This window comes from Thunnus maccoyii, chromosome 4 (genome assembly GCF_910596095.1).
Source record: "Thunnus maccoyii chromosome 4, fThuMac1.1, whole genome shotgun sequence".
Classification (NCBI taxonomy): Eukaryota; Metazoa; Chordata; class Actinopteri; order Scombriformes; family Scombridae; genus Thunnus; species Thunnus maccoyii.
The window spans coordinates 5,276,380-5,303,694 of record NC_056536.1 but is presented as its reverse complement, the minus strand read 5'-3'; the positions used below and the strand labels follow the sequence as shown (position 1 = coordinate 5,303,694).

At 39.2% G+C, this 27,315-nt stretch overlaps 1 protein-coding gene across 1 annotated transcript in view; it reads right to left on the bottom strand.

Moving 5' to 3' along the window:
* Nucleotides 1-27,315, bottom strand: part of lamb2 (laminin, beta 2 (laminin S)) — a 67,649-nt gene that overhangs the window by 18,864 nt on the left and 21,470 nt on the right. The window contains exons 4-21 of the mRNA XM_042407943.1: nucleotides 27,054-27,189; nucleotides 22,558-22,631; nucleotides 22,256-22,444; nucleotides 20,789-20,852; nucleotides 13,968-14,170; nucleotides 13,699-13,819; nucleotides 13,202-13,390; nucleotides 11,283-11,462; nucleotides 10,498-10,610; nucleotides 9,078-9,157; nucleotides 6,865-7,000; nucleotides 6,529-6,687; nucleotides 6,063-6,190; nucleotides 5,849-5,981; nucleotides 5,531-5,723; nucleotides 3,863-4,006; nucleotides 3,317-3,548; nucleotides 2,086-2,255 (exon numbers count right to left, since the gene is read on the bottom strand). Coding sequence (XP_042263877.1) covers nucleotides 2,086-2,255; nucleotides 3,317-3,548; nucleotides 3,863-4,006; nucleotides 5,531-5,723; nucleotides 5,849-5,981; nucleotides 6,063-6,190; nucleotides 6,529-6,687; nucleotides 6,865-7,000; nucleotides 9,078-9,157; nucleotides 10,498-10,610; nucleotides 11,283-11,462; nucleotides 13,202-13,390; nucleotides 13,699-13,819; nucleotides 13,968-14,170; nucleotides 20,789-20,852; nucleotides 22,256-22,444; nucleotides 22,558-22,631; nucleotides 27,054-27,189 — 2,644 coding nt within the window. The remainder of the gene's footprint in view (nucleotides 1-2,085; nucleotides 2,256-3,316; nucleotides 3,549-3,862; nucleotides 4,007-5,530; nucleotides 5,724-5,848; nucleotides 5,982-6,062; nucleotides 6,191-6,528; nucleotides 6,688-6,864; nucleotides 7,001-9,077; nucleotides 9,158-10,497; nucleotides 10,611-11,282; nucleotides 11,463-13,201; nucleotides 13,391-13,698; nucleotides 13,820-13,967; nucleotides 14,171-20,788; nucleotides 20,853-22,255; nucleotides 22,445-22,557; nucleotides 22,632-27,053; nucleotides 27,190-27,315) is intronic.

Sequence of the window (27,315 nt, the reverse complement as noted above, 5' to 3'; positions counted from 1 at the left end):
TGGTGGAATATGGAAAAGGAGGAGAAGGATGGGGTCAACCATCATTACTCACACTTAAAAACGGTCGCCCCCGAGTGTTTAACAATCCCTGTGCAAGTAATACAGGGGAGGGAGGAAATGACACAGGTTACCATTCACCAGAGCCCATTGAGAAACAGTACTCTTACCTCATTTTGGTAATAACCATTGCCTTGTCATGCAAGGTAGAAGACTGGAGTTTTATTATACTTTTAGAGTTGCTCTGGAGTTGAAAATACTGTCTGTAATTGACTCAACAGGTAAACTGGAGGAGCCACATTTTTTCAGAGCACAACTTGATCAAACATTTTGTTCATGAAAAAGTATTCAAAAACAAGACATGTGATATGTCCCAAATCCATACTACATACTAACAGTATATAGTATATACCATATACTAATCTAATATCTTTAGAGTATAAAAAATTATAATAAACTAAAAAAATAAAAATAAAATAAAAAACAGAAATCAACGCACGTAACTGTTTTATACTAACAGAAAATGATACATGTGCCATTGACATCAATCAACAGTGACTTCCAAATGTACGAGACCGCAAAATGATTTTCTTAAATTTTAATAGTTATGTTTTGGTGTCTGAGATGTTCAAGGAACTGTTTCACCACTATTCACAATTTCTATATTTTCCAGCTGTGAGCAGCTCCTTTAATTCTTCTATGCATTGCACTTAGAGAGACACACTCAAAAATCTGTGGGGTTTTTTTTAGTATGCATTCTGACTGTTTTAAGTATACTTTATTTTTTCGCTTTAACAGTGTGAACACACTACATATGGTCAAAACATGCTTAGAAATAGTATGAAGTATGGAATTGGGACACAGTCCACAGACATGTTAGTGGCTCTGTGAGGCTGTGTTTAGGCACAGCTGTGCTTTGAACTAAATGCTGACATGTTCACAGTAACAATGCTAATATGTTGATGTTAAGCAGGTATAATGTTATAATGTACCGTGTTCATCATCTTAGTTTAGCACATTAACACTAATTAGCACTAACGGCAAAGTACAGATTGCTGGAACTGTCATTAGTTTTGCAGGTGTTTGGTTGTAAACACACATCTTGGCAAATGATATTTTTCGACTTGATGATTGCACTTGATGAAAAATTATTACAATTAACCCTGAGGGTAACGTTAATGTAATGAATTTTATGACAATTGATCCAATAATTGCTGAGACATGGTGACAAAGAGTGCTAGGGAATGTTAGGGGATCACCAAATGCCAAAATTTCATCAATAATTGTTGAGATATTTTAGTCTGGACCAAAGTGGTTGACCAACCAACTGACATTACCATCTATCACTAGTGCCACGCAGCTAGCATGGCTAAAAAATAATGGCTGGATTTCTATTAGGTTTGTTGGGAATGTTTATGAGTCTGAAGAGGATGAAGCCTCATAATTTTGGTTGTTGGCTAAAGGTAGAGTCACAGTTCTTTTTGCATATTTGTAGATTCATCTCAGCCACTGAGGTTCTATGTACTGTTAGATCAGCTTTTCCCTTGACAAAACTCTAGTCTCCTAAAAACAAGTCTTTATCAATGTACATATTCACAAAATGCTCTATTCTGCTTCTTTTCATTCATTAAGCTCAAGAAGATCCACTGTGGTGAATGTGCCCTCTGGCTTGATAAAACACATTTAAGAAAAAATGACTCTTTATATATTTGGATCAAATGAGGTTTTGTAGCAATGTTTTATGACTGAAACAATGTGTATGATGAAGATGCAGCACTATGATGCAGTATAATGCACTTGTTCAGGTGTGCAGCAAGTTCAACAAGTTAAATAGATGTTCAAAATGTCATAGGTTCTGTAGAAAATTCATGAATCGTGAATCATGAAGAATTAATTTCTACAGGAAATTCATTGTAACTGCAAAGATATATCTGAGCACACCTGTGACTTGATCAGATATCACTTACAGAGGATGAAGAGGAGGAGGGGAAAAAGAAAGCAAGAAAGCGGAAGGCAAGGATTGGTGGGGCAGCAAGGACAGAGGAAGAAATACAGCGACAGAGCATCATGTAATGGTCATAAGCTTACCTGTGTAACCCTGGTTACAGTTGCAGATAATTTGTCTGTTACGGTTGTCTTGGTAACAAGACGCTGCAAAGTGGCGTCCACTGTTGGGCCCGTCTGGACAGGGGCATGGACGACACTGACCACCGGACGCTGTACCCAAAACTGGGTTACCATAGTAACCATTGGCACACCTACAGAAATGACAAAGGAGTTCACACAGTTAAAAGTGACACTACACAGCTTGAATGACCAAGAAGCAAGGAGAACATCATAAGTCACAAAATTAGTCTCTGTTGATTAACATGTTCAAAAGATACTATTTAAAATTTGAATTTAATAATACAGAGGTGTTATTTTGTGTCTCGTATCTTTGAACTGTAACTCACCAATGTGATTGCAAACTTCAGCTAAGTAAAGACTACAAGACCTTCAAAATCTCAGATTTATTTTGCTGCTCAAACCACAGGACATTTTCTGTTCCAGACTGTCATCATGTTGGCATAGTGCACACACAAGTGATCTCAGATAAGGTGGGCTGAAAATTATTCTGCTAAGAGAGATCCACAACTAGAGTAAATTACATGTCAAAATCGTGATTAAACAAAAAATTGAACCAGAATCAACTTTTAGAGAAACGCAACCTGTAACGCTGTACCACCCTGCCATATGACAAAAACATTACTAGGAAGAGGGGAGGACATTTCTCTTTGTTTGATAACGTTAAAAGTAAAGTTAGGCTTTATGACATTGCTTCAGATTCCAGTATTAACTGTCCTCAGTCTGACTATAAAGGCAAGCAGAGTTTGAAATTGACCTTGATCACTACAGGCTGCAACTGCACTCTTTTGATATTTGGTTACTGCATTTACCTCAGTATCCAAGTAAGACATCTGCTGTATAAACACCTTCTCCAGCCTCTACCTGCTGCACTCTGCTGCTGGTCTCTGTCTCTCACTACTCATTCTGGTTGCTCGTGCACATTTTAAGCTTTGATGCATCTTATTACAGTACAGTGTGTCACTCCTTGTCATTTTCATTCCCCATGAAGCTTGCTGAATGACTCCTGTTTCATTAATGGTATAATTAATGGCTGTGCACTACTGTGCGTATTGTAATTTGGCTGGTGCCAGCAACACAACAAACGTTTTATCCTCCAAAGCCTTTAAATCTCTGTCTTCATCCTCATGTCAATATATGATATTTTATCAACTCAGTCCCATGCAGCTTGGTAACCTTCACACTGAGACATCACCTGTCACACTTGTCTCCTCCAGTGTTGTCCCTGCAGTTGGTGCAAGCTCCGGTCCTCTGGTCACACTCGTCAGCATGTCCGTTACACTGGCAGGGTCGGCAGCTGGGGAAGCCCCAGTGACCTGCCTGGCATCTGTCACAGTGCTGACCAAATGCTCCTGGGCGGCACTGACAATGACCGGTGAACTTATCACAAAGCCGAGTCACAGAACCTTCCAGGCTGCAACCGCAGGCTGGACAGAAGGAGGAAAAGTGTAAGGAAGGGAGTAGGAAGAGAAGAGGAGAAAGAATCAAACACAGACACTCAAAATAGGCATAGGGGATAAATAGTTTAAAGGGCTTTGGATTTTCAGAGACAGTAGAGGGCGCTAGCAGCATAGCATAGAACTAATCAGTGGCACATAAGTTGGAAAAAGACAACCAGGTTAGGAGTGTAAACAGATGGAAAATGTTGTTATGTTCCATAATATCCTCCTTAAACAGGTCTGGATCACAAGGGAAAATGAAAACAGAAAAAGAATGCCATTATTTACTATGAATTTCTCACCTATGCAGCCTGACGGTCCAAAGCCATAAGTTCCTGGAGCACACTGGTCACAACGTCGACCGATCACATTGGGCCTGCAGCGACACTGGCCCCCGCGGACATCACACATAGAGCTGATGGACCCCTGAGGGTCGCAATTACAAACTGGAGGAGGACAGAGAAGAACAGGTATCATGTCACTGAAACCTAATGTGTGAGAACATCCTGTACATTGACATTGACCATAATTCTGGGAATAAGATGAACAAATAGAGGCTGATGGCTAAAAACATACATGTATATATACTGTTAGGTTAACATGATTATTACTAGTTATACACATCTGCCATATTGCACAGCTTTACAGCTGAAAATGAGTGAATGTCTGAGTTCTCCCCACTTTTTGTGTAAGAAAGTAGAAACTATAATGATACTGCAGCTAATGTGTACAGTTTTTAATATTTCAAAAGATGATAAAACTGTTTCTGGAAATATTTGTGGAACTGTGACTGGGTGTTTCTCATGGCAGCAGATGACTGACAACTGAGAGCCAGAATTGCTAAGAGATGCACTGTATATCCTATGAACGTTTATACAGTTTTTCTCCCCTTCTTCTTGAAGCCCACATAACTTCAGAGGATAGATTCACAGTTTTTCAAGTCTGTCTTAAAACAAGTCAGGTGCCAATAAGAACAGTGAAAGAGGTTTTCCTTGCTATAATCATTCCTCCTGTTCATACTGGCTGTTAAAAGATCCTCCTCAAATGCTCTTTCAATGTAAGTGATGAGGGCAAAATCTACAGTGTGTCCACACAATAATTTTGTGCAAAAATGCATTTAAAAGTTGATCTGAAGCTTACATGAGGCTTCAGCCGTCTGAGTTAGTCATATCAAGTGGATATCTGCCACATTTACATTCTTTTTAGCATCAAATTCCCTCTTTGTGTTTCCTTAGACAGTGTTTCCCTGTTGAGCTGCGGTGGAACTATAGTAACGAAAAGAAGGACTTTGGCACTTAACAGACTGTAACATTGAAAGATATCTACTTGATTTTACTCATTTGGATGGCTGAAGCTTCATATTAGCTTCAGATAAACTTTTAAATACATTTTTGCACAGAAGGAGGACTGTGGATTTTGGTCCCCATCACTTACATTGTAAGTGCATTATGTAGGGATGGTCAGTATGAACAGGAGGAATGATTACAGCAAGAAAACCTGTTTCAATGTTCATTTAGGCATCTGACTATTGTTTTAAGACAGACTTGAAAAATTGTGAACCTATCCTTTAACTGATTGGAAATTTAAATGTCTGTATTTGAATTTGAATGAATTATTAGCAGTTTCTATGTCTCTGAGTTCCATCTATTGCTAAAAAATATCATGTCAATACCAGGTATCAGGTTTTCTCCACATGCAGAGGAGAAAAGTATCAATGAACAAATGGTCAAGTCAGCAGTAAGTTGAAAAAAATCTGAAGAAATTTCGTCTAGAAATTCTTCATTTCAAAATCATAATAATGTTAACTTCATTAATACAAATAATGGAGCCATGTTTCCTCCACAGGGATGTCAAAGCTGAGGGTAAGGGTCACATCAACCTGCAAACTACTTCATAGTAAACAACATAAATGTCATTCAAAGAAGGCAGAAGTGTTTTAATTAACATTGGGTAAGCCTTTTTGCACTCACGTAAGGCCCCGTCATTGATGATGGCCGACACGCTGGTGATTAGCTTAGCACAGGTGTCACTCATCAGTGGGCGGGTCACACTCTTTGCCCCCTCATGGCAGCGATACCGCTCATAGGTCTGCTTCCTGTTGTTGGAGGCTGGATCCCCTGCGTTAAACATCTCCATAGAGGAGTAGCGTGGCATCAATGCGATCTGGAGCGGTAGAACAGTGATTTATGAAATAAAGGGGAAGGATATGTCAGTGTGTGGAGTGAAAACTGCAATTTATTTATGTCAGATGCTTATTTTATAGGATTGGAAAAAGGAATTCATCTCACAGAGTCCACAAGAAGGACAGCGTTGGCTGCTCCATTCAGGATACTGTTGGCATCCTGATAGCGTCTGAACTCAAAGCGGAGGGTGTAAGTCACACCTCTTTCCAGACACACAGGCTGAGGAGGGACCACAAACCTGGAGCAAACATAGTCAGCACACAGTTTACATTCAGCGCAGAAGTGAGTACGTGATTGCACGTGAGTTTGTGCCACAAACCTGGCTCCAGCCGGCAGGGAGACAGTGAGTTTGTCATCATCTGGGATAGTGTTTCCACAGGGGCTGCTGGTAGGAATCGGCCCAGGACGAATCACTGTTATTCGCACCTCCTCCCAGTCCCGGGGCATCTAAATAGAATCAGTGTCGTATGGTTAATAGTCAGATCATGAAACAAGGGAGTATAAAGGGGGAGTATAAAATGCTTTGGAAAATGCTCAACGTGTACAATAAAATACACGATTCATAGTTAATGGGATCAAACATGCAAAGTAATGTTGGTTACCTTAATAGTCAGGAGGGCTTTCTGTACATGGAAGGCTGCACATAGTTAAGTTTTTCATTATGATCTGAGCAGTCCACTGTGATAGATGTAAAGATAATTTCTAAGCAAGCTTTTTTGTGCCCGATGTTTGTAGTCTTGAGAAAGGTTCAGAAACATCAGCAGAGATCATAAATGCACAAACACCTGTGACTCGTAGCGGATAAGCAGGTCATATTCCATGGAGTAGGGAATGTTGCTGATGAGGAACTCTAGGGTGCCACCCTCAGGTGCCCTGGCGAACCCAATGTCGGTCCATGTGGCAGGGCGACCTGGCTGGTGCTCCCTCGTCTCCAACACAGAACCCTGAGTATATACAGATGTATACAGCTATTAAACTTATTTCATCAATATGATTTTATATATTTCCAAACTTATAAGTAAGCAAATTGAAAAATTATACAACACCAAATGTCATAACTGTAGAAGCCATGGAATCACTCAATACAAAAGTGTGCCCATGCAGAATATGGGTTGGCTCACCTGTCCCATTTTGGCAAACTCAGCCTCATAAAGGAAGTGATCCATAGCCATGAAGAAATATCCAGACTCCACCTGCATACACTGGCGTCCTGTCATGTGACTGCGGCAGCGACACTGACCACTCTCCATGGAGCAGCTAGAGAGGACACATAGAGGAGACAATAGTTGTTATTTCACAGCTATGGTTTATATCGGAGGTCAGCAATTAGGTTCAACAATAGGCCAGTTTTTTAAATGGCCCACAACTTTAAGCAAACTCAGGCCTATACGTTTTGTTTATTACCTTTAATTCATTTAAAAATAAAACTGATATATAACATTGTTTAGGATTGTATCTGATGGCAGATGTCATTTTCCCCATTGGTAAGTGAGAGCTAACAGAGTTACAACTTGTTTTAATACTAGCTAAAAATGAATCATACGTGAATATATTTTCTGTGTTGTAGATCATATTACTAGAGATATAGAGATTACTAGAGATATACTTTTCTGGTTATCCACACATGATAAACAGCGGCCTGTTTCATTTATGGTTGATTAAAAGTTCTGTTGTTATTGCCTTAGCCCTAGAAGAAAACGGAATCAACACTCCATTTTTGTTAGATCGCCACTTTTTTGTGTTTGTGAAGAACAAATCTGTTCTGGTCCACGATGCTAAAAGAATTAAAATGTAATTTCTTGTAGGTTTATTGGACCTAATTTCTGCACCATGCACTGTTTAAACAGCTTGAAGAAACCATTGGTTTTAATGCTCCTGTTGTGGGCATAGTATTAGCTGTAACAAGGTTATATTCATTGGGATTTACACAAGCTTGTTTTGTTATCTAAAGTAGATTTGTGAAAAAATATGCAAACTATATAAGTAAACTTACTATATAAGTAAAAACCTCAGCTTTCATAAGAGGGCCCAATATTTACTGGAGGGCTGGATTTGGCCCATGGGCTGCCATTTGCCTACCACTGGTTTATATTATAGCTTAGCTGCAAATGTTGGGTGCCTAGCCTTAAATCAATGATGTAAACAATTACTATTTCAATTTATATAACTAAGCCCTCTCTACTGTAAATCATAGATTAAAGTCAAACTTTCCAAAATTACTGTTTACTATTACTAAAATCATTGCTCTCTTATAACAAGACTGAGAGTCTATAGGCACACAAACAGCTCTGTGAGGCTGTACTTTGGATCAGCTGTGCTTAGAGTCAGATGCTAACGTCAGCTTGCTAACATAAAGGTACTCGATGACAAATATGCTAATGTCTAGCAGGTAATGTTCACCATGTTCACCATCTCAGTTTAGCATGTTAGCATGCTAACATTCAATAATTAGCACAAAACTGAAAGTGCAACTGATGCAGATAGGAGTGACATTACTTTTGTGGGTATTCCGTCATGAAACAAAGTAGTGAATAAATTAAAAAACTGAGCTAATGATGTCATGAGAATAAAAGTTAAGTTACTTGTTGAGGTATTAATCTGGATTAAAGTGGCGGCTATTTTTTAGTGTGGCAACACTGAAAAAAAAAAATCGGGCTATTAGTGTTTTGACTTGTACCAGTCAACACTGTCATTACCAAAAAGAATAAATATATGTTTTATTTATTTTTTCAGGTTTTAAGCGTTAGCAAAAAAAAAGAGACAAATGTTTGTTTTCCATTATCATCAGGGAACTAAATTAGCACATAATGTTTGAATACAGGATGTCAACCTCTGGTTGCACAAAAAATTAGGAATTAATAACACGTGGTGTAACAAATTATTGCTCCCAGAGTGGAGGCCAATAAATCTGAGCACATGAAGCAACAGCTGCTATTCTGGAGATAGTAAGTGATTTCTGAGTGTTGAGTCTTGAAAGTGATCACCATGCTGTGTAATCTCATTTGAAACAGCTTCATATTTAATGTGCGACCTGTGACTCAGGGACCTGTTTCACAAAAGTGATTTGCAAGCACTGTTTACACGCGGATCACAAATAATGTCAATGTCATGTCTCACAAATTATTGTCACTCACAATTTGCAGATAAATTTGCAAGTCTTACAGTCCTTTTGCACACTCATGCATGTGTTCCAAGTATGGTTTTCTTCTTCTTTTGATTAGTTTACAGTGTCAAAATTAACGCAAGTGGAAATGATCTAATTTTACAAGTTACAGCTTGAATGTTGCAAATTTGGTGAAATGGGCCCCAGAGTTGAAGCTCTGGTGTCACTCACTGGTTATCCAGGGCTCCTCCAATATCACACTCGCAGCCTCTGCAGCCATTCAAGTCATGGCTCAGGGCCCAGTGTTCTGTCTAGAAACACACAAGGACAGACAGAGGGCAGGGTGATTGACAGACAGACACAGAAGAGGACAGAGCAACAGTTAGCTCCAGACAGACATGATACATCATTCTCTGCGCTATTATAGACTGAGAGGGGAACTTCCACTGCAGTTTAACTGTCATGACTGAGTGTGAGTCATACATACTGTATCCAGCTCTCTAATCCAATAAAACAACATTCATAGCTTTGGGGCATATCATTACTGTACCATTCCTTTCAATTGACATCGTGAGATCTTCTCTTCCAAAAAGAGCTCACTTGACAATGTGAACACAGGATTTTTTACAGTCAGCAAATTTACTTTTCAACTTGATATTTTGGCTGATGTATTTGTACTTTGAGAAATCTTAAATTACAACTTTTGTGGTTTCTCCATTAGAGTTTTATAAGAATCTGGTCATTTTTACACTGTATTTGAATCAATCCAGTTAAAGTTTGTTTCACAGTACAGTGATACTGGTCTGTGACTGGCTGTTTTCTTGCTAGTCTGCTACACTTGATAACTATTTGGAAAGCCAACAAAGAAAACAGTAAGGCAGTGATTACATCAACTTTTACTCTTCAGTGAGGCAGCCTCTTTTTATGTGAAAATGGGCATTTATACTGTTTATATTACTTAATCAAACACAGTTTCACCACAATGACAATAAGGTACTTAAATCTTCCAAATGACTTTTCCACTATTATCATTACATGATTATTTCTGAAATGAAACTTCACGGGGCTTATCAGATGATAGGATCCACTTTCCGACCTAGTCCAAGCCTGACCATTTTAGGCCTGCTGTAACCCACACCAACCAGACGAGCCTCAAATCCCTGGGCTAAATTTAGACACAGAGCCCAGACAGGAGCTCACATTCCTGCCTATACTATTCCTGGCTGAGTAGGTTTGGGACAAGAGGTTGAATTAGAACAGGAAGTTGATCACAAACTAACACCTCGTGCTGCTGGGCAGGGAGGGTGAGAGGAAAATAGGAGAAAGAAACAGACAGAAGAAGAAGGGAAAGGGAAAAGTGCTTGTGTTTATATTTAATTGTATCATGTTCAGTGTCAAGTATAGAATGGTAAGAAAAAGACTCAAGGACAAAAAGATGAAAACACTGTTCAGAAGTTCAGCAGTAAGGGAAAGGGATAACATATCTGAAGATATTTTGTTCACTATCATACTATCAGCAATAGGGCTTCTTGGCAGGGGCATAGTGTGAGTGATACATATAGAAAGACAGACAAAAAGAAAACGAAAGATGTAATGCCAATATTTGAGATTTTACTGTTAAGCCAGAAAAACTCTTTTTGCTCCATCTTACCAGACACTGGTCACAGCTGCGTCCAGTGACAAGACGCTTGCAGAAGCAGTCTCCACTGACGGGGTCACACTGGGAGCTACCTGACACTGTTCCCCGATGGTCACACCGGCAAGCTGGGTGAAGGTGGGGCCAAGGGGAAGAGGGCGAAATTGTTTAAAAAATTAGAGAAGTAGTTACTGCAGCACACTGAAAAGCGAGATTAGAAATATCCTTCCCTGGCTGCTGCTGTGTCGTTGTTGTTATGATTGTTGTTATTCTGTCCCCCCCCCCCCTTTCCCTCTTTCTTTCTCTCTCTCAACCTAACCGGTCAAAGCAGATGGCCGCCCACTAAGAGCCGGGTTCTGCTTGAGGTTTCTACCTGTTAAAGGGGAGTTTTTCCTTACCGCTGTCGCCAAGTGCTTGCTCATGGGGGAATTGTTGGGTCTCTGTAAATTAAGAGTACGGTCTAGACCTGCTCTATGTGAAAAGTGCCCTGAGATGACTTTTGTTGTGATTTGGCCCTATATAAATAAAAATTGATTGATATAAATTTTGTCTGTTATGTTAATAATGCAGGAATTTACACTGCATTTTTTGTATAATACCATTATTATGGACACCATGATAATCAATTATATCGTAAATTGTTATTTGCTGGATGATGTAAATGCAGAAAATAGCAGTGATATACTTTTTTGGCTGAAGAACCTCTGATTTCTGAAAACAAACCTACGCCCTTGCAACAACAATCTTGGTCATTATAACATTTCTATGTTTGTGTGAGTTATACCAGAGACTGTACTCACGTTGGCAGCCCTGAGGGTTGTCAGCACTCAGGCCGAAGAAGCCGGTCTTACACTTGTCACAGCGTGGCCCCTCGACATTGGCCTTGCAACGACACTGACCTCCCACCATGCTGAGGGAGGGGTCAGTGTGACTGTCACACATCCCTCCATTCTGAGAACCATCTGGGTCGCAGTCACAAGCTGAGGGACAGACAGGTGGCATGAGGTTTTAATGCACGAGAAGGTTGTAAACATAAAAATGAAATGTTGGACATTCACACAATTTCACAAACACTGAACATTTCTCTAGACAAGTTTGGCCAATCTTCTTTTGAGTTTTTAAACAAGACCAGTACATACATATATTTACACACACACACACACACACACACACACCAACATTGTCACTCTCATACACACATATTAATGCCTGGTTTGTCTGGTTTTGTTCAGTTTCTCTGATTTTGGATGTGATGAGTTAGTGTTATGGTGTGTTGGAATGTGATGTTAATGTTGTATGTGATTGGACCTCAGGAATAACTAATAACTTGAAAGAACATTCAGTGGATTCCTGAGATCAGTAGGGATCTATCAGCATGAGAAACATCCATATGAATTTTTTGCATTTTCTCCTACATGTTTCATTAACTCTTCACCAATCTTGGTACAAAGAATGTCATCAGTTTATTTTTCATTTCAATGCCATTTTTTACAATGTTTGCCCATAGGCTGGTAGGCATGGTATCAGGGACAAACACTGCCATAACTTTTAAAATTCAACATGCAATTACAACCTAATTGGAGTGACATGAGCACATATGAACCCCCAGCAAGTGTGTAAAATTTGATGACATTTCACCTGCTGTATAGGTGGTACTACAGTACATAATATAACTTTAAATATATAAAATAATAGCATGGTTATTACACTGATTTTATTCAAATCTTGCTAATCTATCCTTGTATAATGCTGAATAATTCTTCAACATGTTTTGCATATTCTCATCAGCTGTGCTGCATTTCAAGCATTTAAAGAATGATGGGATAAGGGAAATGTAAATCAAGCTCTGCTTATGTTAGCCAACTTTATCAATCATGCAGTAGCAGCAGCTGGCAGCAGTCACATTCATTTTCTCAAGAAAATGTCAATTATATTCTCAGTTATGCAGTGGTGGATAGAGTAAACAAAAACGGTACTCACAGTGACTCAAGTAGAAGGAAAAGTATAAAAATAACTACTTGAGTGAGAGTAAAAAGGTATCTCATAAAAAACTACTCCAGTGGTGAGTAACTTCATTAGATCCTATTTATTACATCAATGTACATCTTCCAAACTAACTCTTTTTCACTTATTTTCAAAACATACATCTTTTGAAAACAATAACAGTAGTACATGAATGTATTAAAACGCGTCCTCAACAGGTAATAACAAATGTGAAGTGCACATGTATTGTTGGGATAGTTCAGATTTCAAAGCTGAGCAATGTACTGCTGTGCAATGTACAGCTCTTTCCTTTGGCACTACATTTTCTTAATCATAGAACTTCCGTATTCCTACGCATGCTGGGCACTGTATTACGCCACAGATCAGCTGTTTGGGTCAGGAAGTGCAAGATCAGAGAGCTGAAATGCGGCGCAATACAGTGCTATACAATCTAATTATCAATACAATTGCTGTCGTGCATGTGAGCTGAGCTGCATATAAAAATTATTCATATCTAAATATATCAGTGAAACGAGCGAGAAATTTGTTGCCCAATGTAATGGAGTAGAAGTACATATATTTTATCGTAAATGTACTTGAGTAAGAGTAAAAAGCATTCTGAAAAACAAATACTCTTTAGGCTACAATTTTTTTTAAAAATATTCAAGTACATGTAACGGAGAAAATGTAATGTGTCACTACTCACCACTGCTGATATGGAACACAGCACACTCACCTATGCAGACTCGTGGGTCCCTGATATCCTTGATGGGGTCTTTGTAGTAGAAAGGTTTGCACATTTCACAGTTGCGTCCCATTGTGTTGTGCTGACACTCATCACACACTCCTCCACTGATGTTGCCCGTGGCCAAATACACCGCCATGTCAAAGTGGCACTGGTTTGAGTGGCCATTACAGTTACACTCTGGAAAACACATTTATTTCAAACTAATTAGTTGTTGCTGATGTATTGTTATTCTGCTTTTCCACTTTCACCAAGTGTTAATTGTCTACAGACAGCTGTGTCAGTAGCCTGTGTTATATTTTCAGAGCTGTAAACACCTTATACTGTGAGCCACAGTGCTTTTTTTTTTTAGGGACACAAGCCTGCTGACAATTATAAAAAGTGGTACATGTGATCTTTTTTCCATGAATGCTTATTGGCATTAATTAGTGATAAAGGAGTTCTTGCACTGGACTTCATGTCCCCTGTGCTTCCTCCTCTCTACTCACTCTTGCAGGCGTTGGTGTTGCGTCCCTCAGCAGGTCTCCAGGGCAAGTCGTTGTGGAAGTCTTCACATAGCTCACAGTTCAAACCCCTGGTGTTGTGGTTACACACACACCTGCCGTGAACCTTGAAGAGAAGGGAAGATGAATTATGACAATGTATAAGGCACCAAGAATCATTGCCTTTGAAATTCTGCGAGGAAATTACAGTAGGATATTTGGGGAAAAAATTGCTAATTAAAGGTTTATACTGTAACTGGAGCCTCATCACTCACCATTCCTTCTATATCATCCCTGATGCCATCGATAGGGGCACATTCCGAGGCATGGCCATAGCAAAAGCAGTTTCCGCGTACAACAAGCTCATATATGGCATAGTAATACTTTTCTTTGATTTCAGGTCTGGGGTCTAGCAGGTTGTCTCCCAGTGTGTGAAGTTTGGTGAAGTTCACCCTCAAGTTGGTAATCTTTAGCTGGTCTGTTGGAAAGAAGCCATGAATAAGTGAGGAAGGAACAGGATGCAGGTCTGCAGTTATGTAAGGCTTCTTTTCATGTGGACACTGGAATTTAGTTTACTGTGACATGAAGGTTGAAATGGCTTAACAATATGGTTTCAAACAAATTAAGTAAAAAGTAAGCCATAAAAAGACCCTCTGTCAATCAACCTTCCCAAAAGGGAACACACATACACGACTGTGCAATAGCCCTTCTGCCTCAGCAAGAGGAAGTCAGGTCCAGTGGAGCATGACAGAGCTGTGTGTGTGGCAAAGCATCATGGGTGAGCAACAGTTAATGATCTGGGATGGTCTTAGAATTAGTTAGTCCTCAGAGTTTTAAGTTACATTGAACTTAAACACAGACGGACAATGGAAGAAATTAGTTAAATCCCAATGATGTGTTAAATTATTTCCACCTTGTAAGCAATTTCATCATGTCTATAACATAAGTACAAATAAATAGACATTGAAATCTGTTAATTATCTTCCTATGAATAAAAGTTTATTTTCATGATTGGAACACAACATATCTTCGATGATTGCACATGCCACACCAGACCAGTGGGCATATATCAACATCAAGATTATATCATACATCAAGTTTAAAGAATAGTTTCAAATTTTTTCAAGACTCAAACGCCCATGTGTACATTGAAACTGTTATTGGTCACTGTAAAGGTTCCTCCTGTCCATACTGGCCTTGGAGAGATCCAACATAAATCCAATGTAAGTGTTGTGGAACAAAATCCAGCGGAAGCTAATATGAGGCTTCTGCAGTCTGAGTTAGACAAATCAAAGTTTAGTACAAAATTCCCTCTTTGTTTTACTAACCCTCTGTTGCAGTTCAGCAAGGAAACACTTGCCTGTCAATACACAATGAGGGAATTTTGCACAAAAAACAAAGAAGACCTATTTATATATTATATTTTTGTACAGAATGAGGACTTAAAATGAGAATTTTGTCTCCCATCTGTTACAATGGAATTGCTTTAGGTATAGATCGAACCAGTCTGGACAGGATGAATGATTACAGCAACCAATAACTCATTTTAATCATAACTCATGCAAATATAAATATTAATTTAAAACGGACTTGAAGAAATATGAACCTAGTCTACAGCCATGCTAGCAGCTCTGTGAGTAAATGCTACTGTCAGCATGCCAGGGCCGCTGCTAACCATTTGGACGCCCAGTTTTCTCTTCTTCCGTTTTTCAGCTTTTTTTCAGAGATTCGTGTTGTCTCTTACTTGCCATTATGCCTCATTCAGGGGCGGAGCTAGACTCTCAGGGCATTCAAGCATTCTCAAGGGGCCTTTCTAAAACAGTCACTTTAAAATTCGCAACTGTAAAACAGCTGATATATCCTACTCATAATCACAAACTGTTATTGAGCCATGCAAGCCTATGTCTCAGGAAACATACAGTGAAGCCACTTTGAGACAAGCTTGTTCTGAATAACATAAAAGAAAAGAGTTTGCTAGCCGTGTTCAAATGTTTAAGCACTGAGGACCGCATGTGGTGCTCTACATACACCGACTGACGAACAGTTCAGCACCACCACCAATAGATAGCGACAAGTTAGGTGGCCTGTCTCCGTACCATGTCTTTCTAACACGAGAATGACATAAACATAAAATAGACACAGCGGTCTACAACACTACAAGGCCTATTCAAATACAAAGTGGACAGTCTACAACACCACAGGCAGTGACACAGACAGGTGCTGAGATGCGGTAAACATGGAGTTAGACAACACATTAATCTAACATTATGACTCATCTCTTCATAACCAACTTTTCAGTTAATAAAGACTAATTATGGATGTTTCACTCACCAGTTGTTGTCCCTGCTTAGACTGCTGTAGTTTAGTGTAATGTTAGTCCATTTGTGTATTTCTCCATCCTCCATAGAACAAAATAATCCAAACAGTTTAACAAACTTTGTACATTTCACGGTCCCTTTTAAAACTTAATCCTCCTCTCCTTCATGGTGGCAAACCTGCCAACCGCTTAGTCCTTATTAGTGTTTATGTCCCGCTCGACATACAGCAAAGTGAGGTTGGATAGTTTGGCCTCATCCACACACGAACGCAAATAGCTCTTAATTAGCCTCAGAAGGTTGAAACTTTGTCTGGCAAGTTTCATTCACCATAAACATAAAAAGACGCGAATATCTCTATATTTTGGATAAAGTTTTCGGCGAAGTTAGTCATAAACTTTGAATCGCTGCTTCTGCAGTCTTCACTTTTAGCAGAGTTAACGAGCAGAAATACGGACAGCGCCACTCTGTCATTGCAACCCACATTGTGGTGGGAGGGGGTATTACACCCATAGTGATAAGAACTACCATAGAGAATGAACAGAAGAAGCTGACAGAGTGAAGTTCTCATATTCCTGCCGCACCCGCGGGGTCGAGCGTCCCCAGCGGGCCCCTACTGAGCGTTCATTTTGGGGCCCTCCGCCTGGTACTTGAGTCTCCACGCGCTCTGCGTACTCTGCGTACTCTGCGTATGCGGAGCGACCGCACTGCAGCATGCTAACAGGCTGATCTTTAGCAGGTTCACCATCTTAGTTTAGCGTGTAAGAATGCTAACATTTGCAATTTAGCACTAAACACAAAATACAGTTGAGGCTGAGGGGTACGTCATCAGCTTTAGAGGTATTTGGTCATAAACCAAAATATTGGAAAAAGTCAAAGTCAAGTTCTGACCTGCTAGTAACGCTAGAGGAAACATCAACATTATAATGAGATAACCAAAGTCGATAGACTTTATCCTCTGGGGTAGGGCTGTAGTCAACCAAAGAAAATCATGGTCGACTGAAATCGTACATAATCTTCCAACTAATCAATTAGTCGCTACCAATAGTTTCCCAGGCAACTACACAGAGGTTGCCTCACGTATCGGAGCACAGAGACTCCCAAACGCTATTGATTTCTGAATGAATGGATATTTGGCGTTATTTGGGGCATTAAAAATATTTTCTTGACCTGGCGGGGGTTCTTGTTGTGATAATTATAGGAGAAACACTGATTCAGTAAAAATTCAGTACTTTCAGTAAACATTTAGTACAGCTAGACCCAGCAGTCTTCATTAGGTTGGGCGAGCTCAAAGTTGTGAAAACAACGGGGGTGTTTTGAATACACCCCTGTTTTCACAGGTAATTTGGTAGTCTGTCCCTCCCGCCGCAGGAAATAATGGATTAATCCTGGATCTATCCTGGAGCTATTGATGTAGCAGTTTTCTCCCTATGAAAATAACACAGAGATTATTCAACCCATGAGAATTTAGTCAGACGAGAGCATATCGACTAACTAATCGACTACTTGACCAGCAGACTACAGCTCTACTCTGGAGACCATAAATGTTGCATACAAATTTCATAGCAATTCATCTAACAAGGGTTAAAGGACAGATTCATAATTTTTAAAGTCTGACTTAAACCAACAGTCAGGTGTTCATATGAACACTGAAGGAGATTTTCCTCACTGTAATCATTCCTCCTGTTCATACTGGCTAGTAGAAGATTCCCTCCATGTGTGCTTATAATGTAAACGATGAGGGACAAAATCCACAGTCCTCGTTTTGAGCAGTAATGCATTCAAAAGACTATCTGTAGATAATATGAGGCTTCAGTCTTCTGAGTTAGTCAAAAAGTAGATATCTGCCACAGTTACAGTATTTTAGGTAAATAATTCCCTTTGTGTCTCATCAGACAGTGTTTTCCTGTTCAGCTGCAGTGGTAACAAAAACGGACTTTGTCACTAAAATGACTGTAACCTTTAAAGGTATTGACTAGACTAGAATAATCTGGACTACAGAAGCCTCATATTAGCTTCAAATAAACTTTTAAATACATTTTTGCAAAGAAGGAGGAATTTGAATAATGGTATGAACAGGAGGAATGATAATGGCAAGAAAAATGTCAGTGTTTATTTGGGCACCTGACTGTTGTTTTAGGACAGACTAAAGAACCTATCCTTTAAGACATTTCAGTCTGAGCCAAAGTGGTGGACTAACCAAACTGACCTACCGATCAACATTGCCATCCCTGGAGCCACACCATTAGCATGGCAAACACAAATGCAAACTAAAACCTGCAACTTCACAACTTTGAAACTGACATGAGTTTGGGTCTTCATCTATCCAAAATCCTTTTTTCCCTTTTCTAAATATGTCTTTATTTATAAGTTTTGTCCTAAGAATCTGGAATTTGTCAACACAATTTCTTCCCATGCCCTGTCTCTTTATCCTCTCAAACTATGTGGAGGGAGCTCATACTAGGGAGGAAGATACTTCTTTCCAGAGACATTTGTTCATCTTTTCACCCTGTCAATCTGCTGGAACAGAACATCCTCTGCTGTTACAGTCCAGCTGTTCAACAGTAGCTATTACTACACACACACACACACAAACACACACACACACACACACACACACAGGCTACTAACAGTGACTAACAGTGATGCTAACTAACCGTACGACGTATTAAAAACACTAGTTCTCACGTAGTGGGATTATAAAACAAGTCTGCACTCGCAGTACTAGTCATTTTTGAATCATTTGCATCACCATCATTACCAACGGGGTGATTATAATTATACATAAAGACAGAACAGCTGCCACTTGTATTAAGTCTTCTTTACAATTGTTCTCCACAAAAAAGGGAAATACCTCAGCCATGATCAGCATTTAAGAACTTCTAGCTTCCTGTCATTATAAACCCTGCTGGAGGCATTTGCAGTTAAGGCAGCAGTGTTACGATAAGATGGATGAAATGCTTCATGGGAGGATTTATTTTCTTCGAAACTCTGACCCTTCCCCGCCGGGTTTATCTGCAGTAATAGAATCCCTCTCTGACAGACAAGAGCTAATCCCTGCAGCTCCACCACACTAAGACACTATTTCTCCTCATGCTGTAATACAAGACTGAAGAACGGTGCTTCAACTTAGCCAGCAGCAACTGCAGGAGCCAAACAGCAGCTTTCAGCAAGGCCAAGGGCCTAATTTGAGACTAATATAGTATATATTACCAGGTCTGACTGAAGGCAAACAGAGCTGAGAGAGGCTGTGTCTTAGCAAGCTGTTACTGTTCTTATAAGCTGATGGTGACCATATTTTATTCAGTTATTAAAGGAGGAAAACATAACAAAACAAAAACACTTGTTATTTTAATAGCAAATGGCCATACGGCTATGACGAAAATTTATTATAGGAGAGTCAACAGAAATTTCACAGGTAACATTTCAGATGAGACTATAAATGGAAACCTTGTCTCAGTATTAATTAGACATCCATTGGTATTCTTTTAATATCCACAACTGTGAAATTTTTCGCACAAAAACCTCTTGTAATATAACACAATTATATTACAAATGCCAATTTCAAGGCATTTTCCATTTCAATTTTATAATTTAAGACATCTTTGATAACATCATTAAAAATGAATATTCAGACGTCAAATTTCAACATTGGGAAATCCTCTATCTTGCAGAGAGTTAGATGAGAAGAGCAGTATGGATCTTCTCATCTGACTCTGGGCAAGTAAGCACATTTCCCAAAACGTCGAACTATTCCTTCAATAAAGCGAGCGAGAGAGAGACAGACAGCGCAGCGGTGGTAAGGAAAGCGAGGAAAGCGAGCGAAGGAAAGCGAGCGGTAGTGAGCACAAAACTTCTGAATAAGAGAAATAAAACGTTATATTCTGATTATTTCACGGCAGTCACGTTTTAAAGCATAAATAAATACCCATCAAACAGTCAACAGATGATTTACTGTGGACACAGACGCTCTTAGTTTCAGTTTTCATTTTCCTCCTCTGCATTTCTCCTTTTCATTCATCGCGTCATTTGACGCGCGTCAATTATTGCTTTCAGTGCGCTTGAGCCTTTATGGCCAGTACATTCTAAGAGTGATGCACATACAAAGAACACATGAATAGGCGACCCAAGAAAACTGCTTAGGATGTTGATTCAGTGTCTTGACAACAGTAAGATAATGACTATAGATTGTTCAGCTGTGAGGGGGTCAGGGGTTTTCATGTGAGTCAGTTATAGTGAGATATTCAAAAACAGAACAAGACAACCTCTGCTGCTGCATTGCAAATCAAGTTCGGGTTTCTGGGAAAAGCTCTCATGTCCTGCCAGTCTAAACATGAGAGCCAGGACAGCGAGGTTGTGTGGGAGAGAAACAGCTGCTTTTCACATCTCTTCATGTCTTCCACACAGCAGGGCCATGTTTCACACCCCAGGGAGAGAGGCTGTTACAGTCCGTAAAGTGTCACAGCTGGATAAAAAGAGCTAATTGTGCCCACTAGAAGCTGATTTATGCTGACAAATGTGAACACAGGGTCATGAGTATTGTAAGTATTAGTCTTTCATGATATATTTGTAATTTTTACAACAGGCCCTCGATCTCAACATGCTGTACACCTCTTAAGCTTTTATACATTTTATAAATTCCATATAGGCAGAAATGATTCAGTAATAAAAAAGAAAATCATTCATCCCATTATGTTTGTGCATCATGACCTTAGCATTTTGCATCACCCTGCAGTGTTATACACCATCAGTCTGCTGTTAAAAACACAAGCGTCACCTACTCTGGATGTTTGGGCTGTATGGATCCTCAATCCAGATGGCTGGATCCAACACTCGATAGATGACCTAGGCCAGGACATACATATTATACACACTCATTACATATTTGAACTATCAGAGTTGTGAAATAATAATGACATAAATAGCAACATATGAGACAGGCTGTGCACCACAGATTTTGGTATGTGTGTAAAATTTTGTTTGTGCTTTCTCTTATTATTTGAAAGCTTCTTTGTCCTTTCTGTTGGTATAGTGGAACTTGCCAGTGTCCTTTTGCCACAAATTGTTTTCAAATGCAGAATCTATTAATTCAATTTGTTAGGAAAAGGAATGACTGACAATGCAATGCTACAATACTACTCCTGTCAGTACGCCTGACCAAGGCACTGGCAAAAGAACTGGAGTTGGTCCCAGGCGCTGCACTGCAGCAATTGCAATCATTGTTTCGGCCTTATACCAAGCCAAAATATGTGAGTAGAATGCCACATTTGAACACACTTCAAGGCAGCGTCTAGAGAACAATGTGTTGCTTAACGTTACACAAAGAAGATGTGCTCTTACCATCAGTCAGCTGAAGAAGAGAAGGGAGCACATATTTAGCACATACCACACACGCACACACACACACACATACCAATACACAGTACATCTGGCTACAGTAGCAATACAAAAAATGTGCAATGCTTCCTTCGTTTGTAACCGGACTGAGACCACCTCTTCAACAAGGTATCGGTCCAGTTGTTTTGGTCCACACCTGAGTGTGACTGCTGTGTTCACACCTGCCCAAACGAACTGAACCAAGGGAGTAAACTCTCCATGGTTCGATTCAAAAACACACTTGATCTTTAAAGGAATGGTTTCACATTTTAGGAAATTAGCTTTTTTGCTTTCTTGCCTAGACTTAGACAAGAAGATCGATACCACTCTCATGTCTTTATGCCAAAAATGAAGCCAGGGCCAGCAGGCAATTAGCTTAGCTTAGCATAAAGACTTGAAAACAGAGGAACCAGCTAACCTGGCACTGTCCAACATCTCTACATTTTACTAAGCAACTTGTTATATCTCATTTTATTAATCCATCACAAACAGAACTATAAAAGTGACAGATTTTTTTTAAAAATTGGACAGAGCCAGGCTAGCCCCCTGCTTCCAGTCTTAATGCTAAGATAGGCTAATCAACTGAGAGTGGTGAGACATGAGAATGGTTTTGATCCTGTCATCTAGCTCTTGGGAAGAAAGCAAATAAACATATTTCTTAAAATGTGGAACTATTCCTTAGGCTTTGCTGCAAGTATATTTGTGGCCACAGCCATCAATGTGGGAAAGAAACCACCATACTTTCACAGTAAAAAACATGCATTAATGTGGCAAGATATTTGTATTCAGCAAAATAGAATACATTTATATGTTTATCTTGTGCAAATAATTTGAACTGTCATTTTAGGTTATTCCTTTAATCAACCACTCACCTCTCCTTCTGTGGATGGCTCAATGTCAGAATAGCGTGACTCACAGATGACATCATTAATGTTACGCAAAGGACCCTGAGATACTCCGGGAAAGGCAGCAGCACAGTCATGGGAAAAGTAGCGGTATATCTGCCAGGTACGACCAAAATCTGCTGACCGTTCAATCAACATGGCTGCCGGACGGAATGTCTGCAAAAGAATGTTGTGGATAAAAATTGTGCACCGTATTTGTTGCAATATTCATTTTACCAGCAACTAGTCGATGCAGGTCAATAAGCTGACAACAAGAGCTTTTGCCCTACCTTGAAGGTCATAATCAGGTGAGTGAAATGAAACTCTGCTTCCAGATCCAGCTGGATAAAGACATTCGACTTTCCTGGGTGAGAGACAAACAGAGAGAGTGCCATGTTAAGTTGTTAAGTTTACACAATGCTAACATTTTCTTTTACAGATAATTATTGTCAGTTAGATTGTATTAATAATTCATAAACCACTTCCACTTCTTTTCCATCTATATCATCAATTTATGACAGATGGATGACAGAGAATAATGGCTAGCAGCAGTAAGTGAAGTAGCAACCGTGCTTTTGGCATGGGGAATGGCATCTTGACAGGAAAAGGCATTCAGTCTTGGCAGGAGAAAATGTAGAGAGCATGTCGGAAAAGCCCACACACTTCCTGAGTTGTAGAGCAACGACTAGTCTGAAGGGCCACTTCACTCCAAGGACTACTTTCACTCTTGTTCTCTGTGTTTGGTATTATACTGCATGTACAAAGCCAAGAGGACTTTCCCATTCCAGCATATAAAAGCTGCACCACATGAACACCACAACCAAACAACTTTCACACTGGTGATTTGCAGACAAACCACAACACAGCTTTCTCATACATACAGTTCATGTCAAAGCAAAACAGATTAATGGAAAAGTTTTCAGTTGCATGTTTTGCAAAAACACATGTGCTGACACACATCAGGGAAATCACCTTTTTAACATTTATGACTTGCATGTAATGACAGTGTAGATGTGTGTGATACACACTACTTTCCTGAGGCTTATAGTACAAGAGTTTGAGAGCATTAGCATGCAAAGGAGACATATGCATCGTATCCTAACCAGCAATCTACCTATTAAAGCTGCACAAACCAATATTTTTATATAAACAATGGCTCAAATGACTGTATTACTCAAATGTGTAATGTGAAAGGTGTCGCCTGTAGTAGGAGTTGAACCCACTCTGTGGAGCTTTTTGTTGAGTTTTGCCCTGATGTGGCCAAAATAAGTGGTTAGTGCTGCTTTAAGCTGTTGAACATAGACATGAAAATCATCTGTCTGCTCCAGACGTTATCTCAGATGGTCCACACTTTAGGATATCACTTTTTATTTAAGATGAGTTTTTGATGTTTACGTGACAGGTAAAAGCACACAGAGATAGGAAACATGGGTAGAGAGAGGGGTATGACATACAACAAAGGTCCGCAGCTGGAATGAGTCTTGGCCAGTAGACTACTGGGGTGTGCCCAGATACCACTTTCTAATAAGGAAAGGGTTTATAACCTGTATTCAATGGCTTCATTAAAGCATTAGCTGCTACAGTAGGTACTGCCTTCCTTGTTTCTGTACTGAAAAAAAATAAATAAAATGTTGTAGCAGGTGAATAAAATTGTTCAAAAAATAAACCAGCTACATAAGCTAGGTTAGCCTATCATGTTAACAGGGAGCCTACTAACACCTAAATAAGGGATTTTTACACAATAGTCTTGGGCCTTATTAGTCCAGGGCTAGCAACACCATTAACCCTTGTCTTTCACATTTATAACTAGTATTTATTACAAGGTGCTTAAGACCAAAGTTTTAATGATGGGCTAGTATTGAGCCCAAGTGCCTTGATAAACACATAATGTTTGTAGCTGCCAAACTAGAATAACAAATACATAATCATAATCAACCATAAATTAACAGTTAACAATAACAGCAAGGAAAAAGAAAAGAAAGAGGAGGAAGGGTGTGACACAGATAGAGCTGAGGGAAAAAGGTGGAGATAGAAAGAGAGAGAGAGAGAAAGACATAGTAAAGAAGGAGTGAGAGGACAATTTAAAGTGTCAATTTTGAGTGTTGCTAACAAAGCATTTGTTGGGAAAGTCATAAATAATGACTTTCAATGGAAAGACACAAACACACACACACAACCAATACATGCAGAACACACCTGTTTCACTATTTAGCCAACAGTCACTCACAGTGCCTTATAATGTCTGCATGTATGCATGCAATCCCGGGAAATGACCTTTCTGATTAATGAGTGCACACAATCAAACCACTGTAATCCATATCAAATAGGCCTACTGTGCACGCCATGGAAAAGCAGTAGAAACCAGAAGTAAAAATAACCACTATACTTCCTGTCCCCTTTCTTCATTTGTTTCTCTCTGTTCTATTCAGGGTCTGGTAGTGCTGCACAGTGCTGTCATCAATAACACTCTATTACAGTAAATAGCTCACAAACAGCTGAAAATGAGCCTTGTGTCCAGCTGGCTCTTCCGCAGAGACATGAGCTTCACAGCCAGTCACTGTGATGAAGATTTATGCGTGAGTGAAAATATATCAGTTAAACTTTCTTCCCTCACCCTGTCCTTACTACTGTCTCTCACTCAGTCTTTATTATTCCCTCAACTTTCACTTTTATCTTTCCAACAGAGGTTTTACTTTTCTCCATCCCCTTTCATCCCCCCTTTCTCTCCCTCTGTTGAGATGCCAGAGCAGGGCCTACTCTGTTATTAAGCCCATCTGCTGCTGGTCAGAGGATGTTGTCCACAGTGTGTGTGTGTTTGTGTGCGTGTGCAAACTTAATACTGCTAAAGTTCTCAGGAGCTAACAGTTGCATACTGCCTGTGGTTTCAATAAACTTTTAGTATCTTGTTCTTTTTCCAAGTTTTGTCCCTCTTTCCAATAACATTATTTCTGCTTCAAGATACCCTCTCCCCCATCTCTTTATACCCTTTCATTTTCTTCTCTCTCTCTCTCCATCACCCCATTCCTCTCTCAAATATCAATAGCTCTAACTATATTCCGGCATCTACACTTCAGTATAAGTAGAGACCATATTACTATTGTCATATACCCAACTTTGGAAGGGTACATGGCTGTATTATGAGCAGTTTCTTGCGTGTTAATGCTTTTAGAAGTATTTCGCAATGGCCTCAGGAGCTTTAGTTAATGGTTCAGTACAAAATGGTAGAAATGAAAATGAAAGCTGAGATCAAACGGTACTAGTGACACATTTAGGCTGCTGAGAAAATCAAGTTCTACCTATCTCAAACACAAATATGAAAGTATATAGGGCTTTTTCATACACCTAGTAATTTTGACATTTTCAGAAATCTCATCATTAACCAGTCAGGGGGTTCAGATGTAAAATAAGGCATGGTTATTTACTGTATGATTACAGAATAGATTTCTATTAATTCTCTTTCGCAACAAAAATGTAATGAAGAGTTAAGTTTAATAAAAAGCAAAATATAATTATTTTCATACAAACAGATGCTTGTCAATTCATACTTTGAACCACATCCAAGAGATGTGACATTTTCACTGCAGGAAAAACTGATTCTGTCATATAAAATGAATGAACTTTCATATGACAGCAATGCTCACTGCAGAGTTCTGAAATAAATGAATGCATACCTGACTGGTTAGTCCATATTCTTTTTTCCTCTTACACTCACATGTATGGGTACTCTATTTAGGGTTAGGGTAAATGTTTAAAAGGTGTAACAAATGGCTTTATGAATGTTAATACTAATGCTTTATAGATCTATGACAAAATATTAGGGCCAATGTTCGGAAAAAATCATAATAAGTCATGATATTTTGTAAAAAAAAATAAATAAATTGTAATATCACAAGAATAAAAAATTTCAGGACTAACATCTTTATATTTCAAGAATAAAGTTGAACATTTACAAGAAAGATACTATATAGTTATTACTACTCTGTCGTAGTGAGCAGATGAGAGCAGTCTGACAGCTTTCATGAGATAAATGAGTATCATATCTTATTATCAAAGAAAATTATATCAGTTACATGATGTATGAGTTAAGAAGCAGACATGTTTTGAAGCAGTGACTGGAGTACAGCAGGGACCTGGTTTTCGCTGTTATGGCATCAGAAAGTGATTAAATATCATCAGAGTTCATGCAAACGATATGAAGGGCAGCAGGAATCTACCTGTTGTATAGTCTGCTGTGCATCATATAATTTAGACCAAGGTGGGGAAGTTAACAAGACATATATTTGCCAAATCAACCACTAGTCCTCATGCTTGAAGCCTCTTCTCTTGGAAAGCAGTTTGAAAACACTTCTGATAAGGCATAAATCACACCTTTGTGTATATTATGAGTTTTTTCTATGACCTAATTCTCAAAATTTCAGCTCTCAATAGTCCATGGTGGGAGATCAGCAATGAGTTATTAAATATAATTTTTGGCGTGCAAGGTTGTGGTGAATCTTGCGTTTATCCTCCTCCAACATGACACTTCATTTGTCTTTTGAGCTTACCCTTACACAACTGCACTTATCATGGTTGGTTTATTACTGTACTAATCTATGAAGTATATTAACCATTCATAAAGCCATTAGAATACATTATAAAGTGTTCAGAAATAGTACCTTATTAGAAAGTGGTACCGAATATTGTTTATTGTCAGAACTCACTTTTAGAACTAATTTGCATTAGTTCGTTGTCTAAACAAGGACATTGAATAAAATGTGCACCACAAGTGACCACAGAGTCTTCTCACCATTCTCGGACTGCCACCAGGACTTCTTGCGGTGAGGTTTGAAGGTGGTGATTACATTCTCTATCCGGTGATTGATGGTGTTGTAGACGGGGTCATATGGCCGCCTGGAGTCACAGTCGAAACATTTCTTCTCATCCTGCAGCAGAACAGAAAGAGGTTGGGGTTACATGGTCATAGGTGAAAGACTTCAGGGGTCAATGAGATAGAATGTGGAGAAAGGACAGGGATGGGCAAACACATCATGTTTTACTCTCAGATATGT